General features: G+C 36.0%; 1 protein-coding gene across 1 annotated transcript; it reads left to right on the top strand.

Moving 5' to 3' along the window:
- Window positions 1-1519: 1519 nt before the first annotated feature.
- LOC145672666 (uncharacterized) lies at window positions 1520-8167 on the top strand. The gene is made up of 2 exons (XM_081741854.1): window positions 1520-1913; window positions 8151-8167. The coding sequence occupies exons 1-2, from the start codon at window positions 1520-1522 to the stop codon at window positions 8165-8167; spliced, it is 411 nt and encodes a 136-aa protein (XP_081597980.1).
- Window positions 8168-10253: the final 2086 nt, after the last annotated feature.

The following is a 10253-nucleotide window of genomic DNA, read 5'->3' on the forward strand; positions in this document are numbered from 1 at the left end:
CACTAGTAGTTAAAAAGACGAGACGCAAGAAGTTGTTGAAATGCCGTCTAAGGCCTGAAGAAGAATTCATAAGTGATATTGAGAACGATACACTTAAATATATTGGGTGTCACTTTTGTGATCATTGGTACCACTTAAAATGCACGTGCCTCAGTGTATTATCGTACGAGGAACCTGCTAAACAAGTGCTTATGTGTCCTGAATGTGCTTAATGAACTTCATATTAAAGGGTTAATGTCATAGCTAAATATAAATATCAATGTAAATATAAATGTAAATATAAATAGGCCTATATATTAGTTTTAAATAGGCTAGTCTAGGCCGAGGCACATTTTTCTTAGTTTATGGTAAATATCATACAAGAAGTCCTTTTTCCTGTATCGCAATATATTTTCCACCAGGCCTGCTTCTAGCCACAGAGGTTTGGGGGGCATAGATATGTTAGGGGGGGCAAGTCATTAAAAATCTCTTACACATATCTAAATTGTGTTTTTTGTGTTGAGGTCTGGAGGGGCCACGAAACGTTTAGGAGGGCCAGGCCCCCTAGCTCCCTCTAGTTGCGGGCCTGTTTTCCACGTAGTTTTTCTTTGTAGGAACTCTGAGTGCAATATATTTGTCCCTTAATTTGCTACTGAGGAATTGGTCTCTAAAATTCCATTAAAAAAGTCAATTCTATAGTGTGGCTGAGTACTGGTTAAAGTAATGGCTGACCTTTGGTTTTCATAGGCCGACTACTGTTTTTTTCAGGGTTTCTGGTATTTTCTTTTTCCTGTGTAATTATGTATAAAAGATTTCCTATGCGAGCTACACAAACGTAAAATTTAAACACTGTTCTTTCTAATGACATATGCAGTAAAAGTTATTAGTAAAAAATGATTTTTTTAATACTTTAACAAAGTTGAAAATCTCCTTAAATGGTCGACTACTGGCACATTTACCCTATTACTTGAGATGCAAACTATAGTTGCAATTTTTGAAGGAATGTTGCCTAACTGGAAAGTAGAACTTTACATATTGTTTTGTCTGTGAAACATATGCTTGTTTAGCTTTATCTGAAAGTGTTAATTTTGCCAAAAATATTGAACGTTGGAAAACCGCAATAACATTTCCTTATAGGGGCCAAAAAAAAGAGAGCTGATATTTCTAAAGAAGGCAATCGTAACAAAAACGGATAGGAGATAAACATAAATCGAAAATGTTATGTTGAAAACATTTTCATTGATTTTGTCTTCTGCCTCAGGCACAGACAAGGTCAGACAAATATCGTCTCTTACGTTTAAAATTGCCTAAAGGAAAGTTGAACAGAATACCACAGATCTTATCACTCAGTAATCAGTTGTTAAGTGCTCCCTTATAGTCAAACAACATATATCGAAATAACGTGTTTTCTGCCTCTTAGCAAATAAAAACTACGATCTTACTAGCTCTTGGAGTAACCAACTGCGCATGTCGTTTAATAGCTTCAACTAAAAGGGGTGCTCATTCAACGTGCAACTCGTGAAAAGGGTAGAAGTCAGAAATGGCTGAGAATAGAAAAGAGCGTGTTCTTGCTTTAGTGCAAGAAGGCTATTGCGCTGCACAAGCCGCTGAAAGGTGTGGAGTTTTACCAAGAACAGCACAGAAGTGGATAAAGCGTTTTCGAGAGACTGGAGAAACTATGCGGCGCCGAGGTAGTGGTAGGCGTCGTGTGACAACACCTGAGCAGGATGCCCAGCTTGTTGCTACTGCGCGACTTAATCCCAACATGACCGCCAGACAACTTCGGCACGCATTAGCTTTTCCAGGCTCTCGAGATACTGCTGTACGGCGTCTTAGGGAAGCTAATCTTCACGCCCGTCGTGCTGCGGTGAAAGAATTCCTCTCGGAAGAGCATATAAGACGACGGCTTCAGTTTGCGGAAGAAAATGTGAACCGTGATTGGAGACATGTTGTCTTCACAGACGAATGCACATTTTCTTCCTCAAATAATGGCCCAGTAGTCGTGTATCGTCCGAGAGGCTCCAGGCATGATCCCAGATACGTTTTCCACAAACGTCACTGTGGACGCGTATCTGTATCTGCTTGGGGTTTCATGACATCACAGTGTCTTGGAGTACTCCATAGGGTAGAGGGGCGTCTTACAGGTGAGCAATATTTACATATCCTTCGGGATGTTATGTTATGTCTGTGCGTTTTATCTACCCCGATGGAGTAATCCAGTTTCAGCACGACAGGTCTCCGGTTCATATGTGTCAATTAGTTCAGAATTGGCTCTCGCAGCAGGCTGATTTAGAAGTCCTAGATTGGCCACCGCGTGGAGCCGATATGAATATAATTGAGACAGTATGGGCAGAGGTCAAAAGGGTGATGAAGGAGAACTGGCCTAACCCGCCTCCATCCACAAAAAATCAATTATGGGAAATCGTTGAAAACAGCTGGGAGGAAGTCTCCCGTAGTGAACGCTTTCTCCGCAGACTTACCGAAAGCATGCCCAGAAGGCTCCAGGCAGTCATCGATGTAGAAGGCCATTGGACCTCCTATTAAACACTTATATATAAACAGCCCTTTTCAGGGCTACGTATTCCCTTCCATTCTTTTTTTTTGAATGCCAATGAAAATGTATCTACGTCACTTTCACCGTTAAACAATGAAAATGAAAAAAAAAACATAATAGCAGTGGACAAGACTCGATCGTGCGAACTTGTGTATTGTAATCTCTCACTTATCCCCTGAGCTACGAAGTAACACGTAGATTTTTTGAAAAAGATATTAGTAGTTTATAACAACACACTCCCTTTTTATGTAATTCATGTGCCCCTTGCTGCTATCGATGGCGTAAAAACAAAATGCTACACATTACCCCATATCATTTCACCAGTAGATTGCTGTTTTCTGATCAGTTAAAACTGGATAGCTAAGCGAAAAATGTATGTATTCTTTTTCATGTATTCTACGAAAAACCTAAAGAGTAAACAAAATCGAGACAAGCAACTTTCTCGAACAAACCACTCAATGTATCAGTGTCATTGCAAACAACGTCTCGCTGATGTAATGAGTAACAACATGGAGTAAAGATCATGGGGTCTTCAGATCAAATACAGCTTGTCATATGGTTTTGTTTTCTTCAGCACAATAGAATTTTTTAAAAAAATATCCAGTCATGTGAGAAAAACAAATTTTGCAGAAATATAACATTTCGTTTTGAGAGGCGTATTAGCACGAAGAAATAGTTTTATTTCTTGCAATCCAAACCGTGAAGAATGAGCTAATGAATAGCGTTTATGGGTCTTTCAATAAGCACCATCCAGTGTGGTGTCGTCGGCAACGTTACGTTTCTCCTTTTTTTCTCGTTTTCGCGCATCACATTCTGTTTTTCAATTACTTCTAATGCTAAATTTATATCCGCTGTTACTTCGTTCGTCGTTTTCACTTCCACCTACAATATTAGATTTAGGCATAGCTGACTATCTTCTAATTTGTATCGAAGTTTTGACAAGTTTCTAGTGAACGTCAGCTAACCATTTTCTTCCAAGTACTAAATGTATTCAAATATTTATTTCAAACGGCTGATTTGATTTCCCGTGATGATCGGACAGACAAACACGACGTCACTTTTACATATTGACCGCCTTATTTGGAACTTGCCCCATTTCCCCCTCAAAAGTGGATTTTTAAGGACAACGGAATTTGGGCTCACATATTTTAAAATAAGGTGTTTATATCCATCTGTTCCTCTTACGACATATGTGTTAATGAATCCGACTGGACCAAATGCTAAATACCGTATATTTAAAAGATAATTTCAAGTGCTTCATCCGTTTTGCTGTGAAGACAAGACACAATCTCGATGCCATCATTCTTAAATATTGAGCAAAAACGATACAAATTGCCCCTCTTCTCCATTTAGTACCGAAATTTCTAAACACGGTCGGACACGTGCACACTCGTTTTAAATAAGGAATTTATGTATCATATTTCATCTCACAAACGTGAGAGATTCTATTTTTGGCATACATTTTAACCCCCTCTCTTCTGTTTGGATATGCATTTCAATAAAAATGGCGTGACAACAACCCAGTCCGAGGTAGGTGTTAACTATGTTAATAAAATTCATTTCAAACGGTTCAGCCATTTTTCGTTATGATAAACAACGTGTTTTTAATTTATATACTATGCAAATATAGGTTAATAATATTGTTCTGTCTTGTTCTTTATTTATTTAAGTTATTTATTGATATAAAATTGAGGTGTTACGTTTAATGTTTAACAATACCTAGCATTTACCATGTTATCAACCGTGAAGTAGCGAATTTTGTGTCTAATATTTATATTATATTCAATTTAATGTGTCACGCTAGTAGCAAATTAAGCATAAATGCGAAAACATTGTTCACTTTCAGTTCTCAAGAGAATTTCTTTCCTGTCTTTCTATTATTTTGTCAATAGCTTACAAAACACTGGCATCAGACTTTTGCAATTATATTTTTTAACGTTTTCCCCATAAACTCCCCTGAAAATTTAACCTGAATCGCCCCTTACCGGGAATCGAACCCGAGACTACAAGAACCAAAAACACTCGCGCTAGCCACTAGACTTTTTTTTATTTTTATTCCACGTTAATTAGTAAGCCCACGTTTCATATAGCCTCGCTGTTGAAAGTGTTACGTGAATATAGACTAGACCAAAATTAATTATTGGTGTCCATTTCAGGATCACTCAGTATTATGTTTTTAAGTGTTAGAGTGTTACAAAATCCAACACTTTTCAGTGCCTTATTAAACAACTTATTTTTTTAAAAAAAGTCTTGAATGTGTATTCACGGATACAATAAGAATAAAAATCACTATTAGAAACAAACATTTGCAGTAAAAGGAAAAGCAGAAACTATTTGTGTAATAAAAATGTATATCTTTGTCAAAATATTTGTGACTTGGTGTAATCTATATTCACGTAACATTCCTCCACTAAAAACATGCTACCGAATGATCCTGAAATGAACACCAGTAAAAAATTTTGGTCTAGTGTATATTCACATAACAAAAGGAACAAGAAACTAAAAATCAACTCAACACTACTTTTATACCACCAATAGCAGCAAGGGGCAGACGATACTATCCCGAAAAAATGCATTTATTCCTTTGGCCCGCATTGCAAAGCATCGGACAATTTGCAACATCAATTACAAAAGCTTGAAGAGAAAGAATCTTTATGGACAATAAGTTTCTTACATACAATATTCAATTATAAAATGCCTACTACTTATCTTTCTTATTTAATTTATGGGGCTCGATGGTTCACTGGTAGAGCGCTTACCTTTGGTGCATGCGGTCTCTGGTTTTATTCCGTCCAAGTAAGCTTGTGGTGGACAACATTATGTCCGTGACTTTTCTCAAAGCATTTCCTTTTCCTTCCACTTTCTCATTCCACCAATTCTTATATCATTTTTCTTACTTTAATTATCTTCTCCCTTAGCCTAAAATAGCAGGATTCTAGAACACTGGTCCGTATACCAATTGAGTGGTGATGAAGAAAGCAATCAACCTGGTTAACCTGCCTTCACTCGCTATCGCTTGCTCGACATTACTATATGAATTGTATATTGAGATTTGATAAAGAAAAGAACCAAACTGGTTACTAATCCAAATTCTCCTCTATGTGAGGACCAGCAATCTAGAACCTTCCCGCCTAAAGGGCGTAATAGTGGGATGTTAAATATTTCATTTCATTTTCTAATTTAATTTAGCTCTTCCACATAATATTTTATCTGAAATAATAATAAGATATTATCAAGTGCTCGCAAAGCTGGGAGCGATCTCGGAATCTACCGTAATGTGCGGTAATCTTATTAAATATGTTTCACTACTAGATCAGTTGTTGAATGTTTCATAATGCTATACTAAATTCCATAAAAATAAGTAAAATTGATGAGATTGACAATTTAAACCGCACAGTATTGCAAAGCTGGCGGTGTAAATATTTACTCCATTACGCAAACTCTGTTTCAAATACAACCATTATTATACAGCTCATTTTCATAAACTTGTTCTTATAGCAACTATATCATTTCCTATTTAAATTCAATTTATAGATAATTTTGAGTTACATATCAGCTGATACTCATGCTATAAACTATACAATAAGTTAACATTCGATGTAAATAAATAAGAAATGTATAATGTTACAGATTCTGGAATTGCAATTTAATTCAATTTTAAACTGTATGCATTTTCTATATGATTGTTTCATTTACTTTATAAAAATCCAGATTATGATTTACACTAACTGTTTTAATTAAAAATACAAGCTTATACAGGGTGCGGGGAAAGTCCCGGAACGGTCCAATATCTCGCGAGATATACAGATCAGCAAAACAAAAATAACACGTGTTAAACAGTTTTGAAAAATCTATCCAATGATACCAAACGCAACTCTCCATTCCCACACGGGGGGTAACTTTAAAATTTTAAATGGAAATCCCCATATTTTGTTGCACATTTGGATTCTTCAGAATAAGTAACAGTGATTTGACCCAAAATTGAAAACAGTGCCTTCACGGATAGCACTTGAATCGACACATAAAAAATGGAGGCGGCAAATCTTTATGAAAATGTGGCCTCTCAGTGTCGAGCTCTGGGCCATGCGGTTAGCGTACGGGACTGCGGCATGAAAGGTCATGAGTTCGATTTCCACGCAGAGTAAAATTTTCATATGACTTTTTTACCCACATAACGAATTCATACATTTTAACGTCCATAAAATAATGCATTTGTCCATATTTATTAATTTGCAAGAAAATACAAATGGTGACAAAAATGGCTTATTTTTGTTGTAAATAACCCTACTACTAAGAACTACTTCATAAAGCTACTTTGCAAAACAATTATCGATATTGTATTCCATGTAACTTCATCTTCGCACACACTGTTTTCAATTTTTGATCAAATCACTATCACTTTTTCTGGAGAATCCACATATGAAATAAGAAATAGGGGTTCCCATTTAAAATTTTAAAGTTATCCCCCGTAGTCCCCGAGGAGGTAGGGATAGGTGATTGTGTTTTCTATCATTGGATAGCTTCTTTAAAACTATTTAACATGTGTTATTTTTGTTTTGGTGATATTTATACTGCGCGAGATATTGGACCGTTCCGGGAATTTTTCCGCACCCTGTATACAGTATTTTATCTCTCTCTTTCGCACTCTCACTCTCTATATTACAACTGAGTGTTGCAATAGGTATCAAGAACATGAATAATTTTCATTTTGGACGTATGGTTTAAGATTGGTATTCAGATCACAAATCTGTTCTCATTATAACGGATGTGGTATTAACGTTAATAAGGATCGTTAACGTTCCACATTTTAGTGTCTTCGTATATAGCCTAATTGATGAACATAGTGAATAAATGTGACTGAGCTTTGAAAAGTGATTGTTCATCTGGTCTTGTGTTTTTAAGCACTTCAAATTAGACATTTATATTTTAAAAAATATTTCACTATATTGAAAAAAAAAGCGTTCCGTACTCAGGCTCGAACTGCCACCCTTCGGTTCTAGAATCTCAACAGCATTGCTAAACCCGCTTGGCCACGCAGGCATGTTACGAAATAACGCGTTCTGATATTAGAAATAGACTCGCTCCAAGCGCAGGTTTACACTTGGAGTTTTAAATAGCCATTTTCTGTTTTTTTCAGTAATTTCAACTGAAGATATTGATTGATTTCCCACATTGGAACTTCACGTGAAGTGTGAATTGTATGTTCATCTCAAAAATACATTATTTTCTGTTTCTTCAATTTTACGTATTTGTGAGTGCTCCTAATACCTGTGCACTGTATGGAGTGAATTTCCCTCGGGATATTCTTCGCGTAATTATCTGACAGACTAAAGTTTCATAACAATCACAGTTGTTTGCTTATAATTTTCTTATTTTGCTTTATTTTTTCACAAAAATCATAAATAATTATTCATTACTACACTGCTTTGTTAAGGAAAGCACAAAGAAGCGATAATATATTAAGAAAACTGAGTTATTAATGAAAATGTGGAAGTTACAGTATATGCGAACTTTTTTTTGCGGATGACGATACTTTGGTTGCACTCATACACCAAAGTAAAGTCCGGCAGGTCAGTCTTGCAGGCAGAGTATACCTTTTAAATGTTTTTATTTTTAGTCGTCTTTGGTTTCTGACTCAATTTTTTTCCTTGCCGAAGAAATACCTAAGTATCATACGAAAACACACAGGGCAACTGTTGTGGCATAATCACTGCCTAAGGGTAAGTCACGAGACTGCGTGTTTATCAAAACGTGATGGTGGCCTTGGCCTTAAAGACATTAAATTTCAGAGCTACTCGCTGCTGATTCATCGCGTCTGCCAAACATTATGCTCCTACTCCGAATCCTTTTCCAGCAAGGCGTTATGTGTACCACTACGTCATATTGAGTTACAAGCTCCCCTGCATATACAACCTTGGATTTCCCTTGTGCCATACCTCAAGGACGTATTTCTTGATATTAGTTACTCGCTTATCGCACGGAGTCACCTTGAAGATCTTTCTGTTAGACAATTATATAATCATTATCATGGCACCACAACTTCGGTTCCCCGTATTGTAGAACATTACCCAATGACACACTGGAAGAAAATCTGGGAAAACATTCATACTCCGGTATTGTCTCCTGCCATGCAATCTCTTTAGTACAGTGTTGTTCACAATATATATCCTACTAACGGGAGACTTTATGAATTGGGTATCTGTAATAGTTCTTTCTGCGGTACTTGTTATGTTCTCGATACTCTCCAACACCGGCTCGAAAGTTGCCCACGAAACACAGCTATATGGTTTCATTATCAAAAAATCATTGCCCGTATCTGCAGAACAACAACTTCTAATATTCACTGTACGTCATTCATGCTGCTTCCGGATTATCAATTTTATCCCAGCACTAAACATAACGCAATTTTATGGATCACGTCCCAAACTATCGATATTCTTTTATGTAATGATTTTAATAATAATGTGACTTTGTACGTCAATCAATTATTGTTCCGTATGCAAACTCTAGCACTTTCAATTCGTAAACAAAAGTTTGCTAATTTTCTAGCAGCAATTTATTGATGTGTCTATTGTACTTTTTTTTTGTTGGTATAATTGGATGCTCACAGTACAATTTTCTTTGTTAATCCTTTCTGATGTAATTGGCTAAATAAGAGTACAATAAAGTATTTAAAAAGAAAAAAAAAAGTGGTACGCCGTTGGATTTCAAATCGTAAGCTCGAGGGTTCAATTCTCATCTGAGTCAATGATTTTTTATGAAATTCTATTTTCCGCAATGTATTAAAAATTATATAAAATAATTACATTAAAATACGTCAGTTGTATATATATAACATATAATCATTGCAGAACATAGTGATTATTATGTTTAAAATATAACAAGTGTTCACAGTACGTTGGTATTCTATGATATATGTGAATGTTAAATACAAATTAAGAAAATAATATCATCGCAATAAATAAATTATGTAGTGTATTTATTTGCAGCTATTTGTCATATAGGGGTTTCTTCTGAACATTCGTATTACAGCATGTCATTGATATTCTTGAAAAATTATCCGAGGCATAAAAAGAGGGTATAAACAGAGAATCCAAAGTCGGAACGCTCGCAAGAAATTCATGAACCCCAAAGGTCACGTGAGCAGACTGGAATTGTTCTTATGAAGCATGCCACAGCAGAAGGTCTTTACATAGATTTTCAATTCAATACCTGATATGTGCTTTTGCAATGTGGAAGTGGTGATGCCTTTGGTCGCTCTATCTCACTTTCTCGCTCGCTCACTCTGTATTTATATATATGAAAGTGGATGTATGTGTGTGTTTCGACATAATTCTGATATGTCTAGAGCAATTTTAACCATATTTCTTACAATCTGGAAAAAAGTACTGTCGGGATATATATCAAAAATGCTAGAAAAGGATCGATATTAGTATCGAATCCATAGTTTCGTGGTCGCTTAGGTAAACAGTTCTACTTTCAATTCAAGTCCAATCAAACTCCCATTAGCACCCAGGGTGATTACGTAGCGACAAAAAAATATCGAAATCAACCAATATTAGAGTCGAAACGTAAGTTTTCAGTGCCGCATTTCCCATTAGTCCAACTAGGCCCGTGCCTAGAGGGCAACATATTTGAAGAGCGCAAAGTTTAAAATTTTAATTTTTTTCGTATGAAAAAGTTAAAAAAATCGAGAGCAAATATACTATTTCATGAGCAG

The sequence above is a fragment of the Thermobia domestica genome, chromosome 1, assembly GCF_964235325.1.
Source record: "Thermobia domestica chromosome 1, izTheDome1.hap1.1, whole genome shotgun sequence".
Classification (NCBI taxonomy): Eukaryota; Metazoa; Arthropoda; class Insecta; order Zygentoma; family Lepismatidae; genus Thermobia; species Thermobia domestica.

What these genes read in the sequence shown, in the direction of transcription:
- LOC145672666 (XM_081741854.1), top strand. Translation starts at nt 1,520, where the DNA reads ATGGCTGAGAATAGAAAAGAGCGTGTTCTTGCTTTAGTGCAAGAAGGC.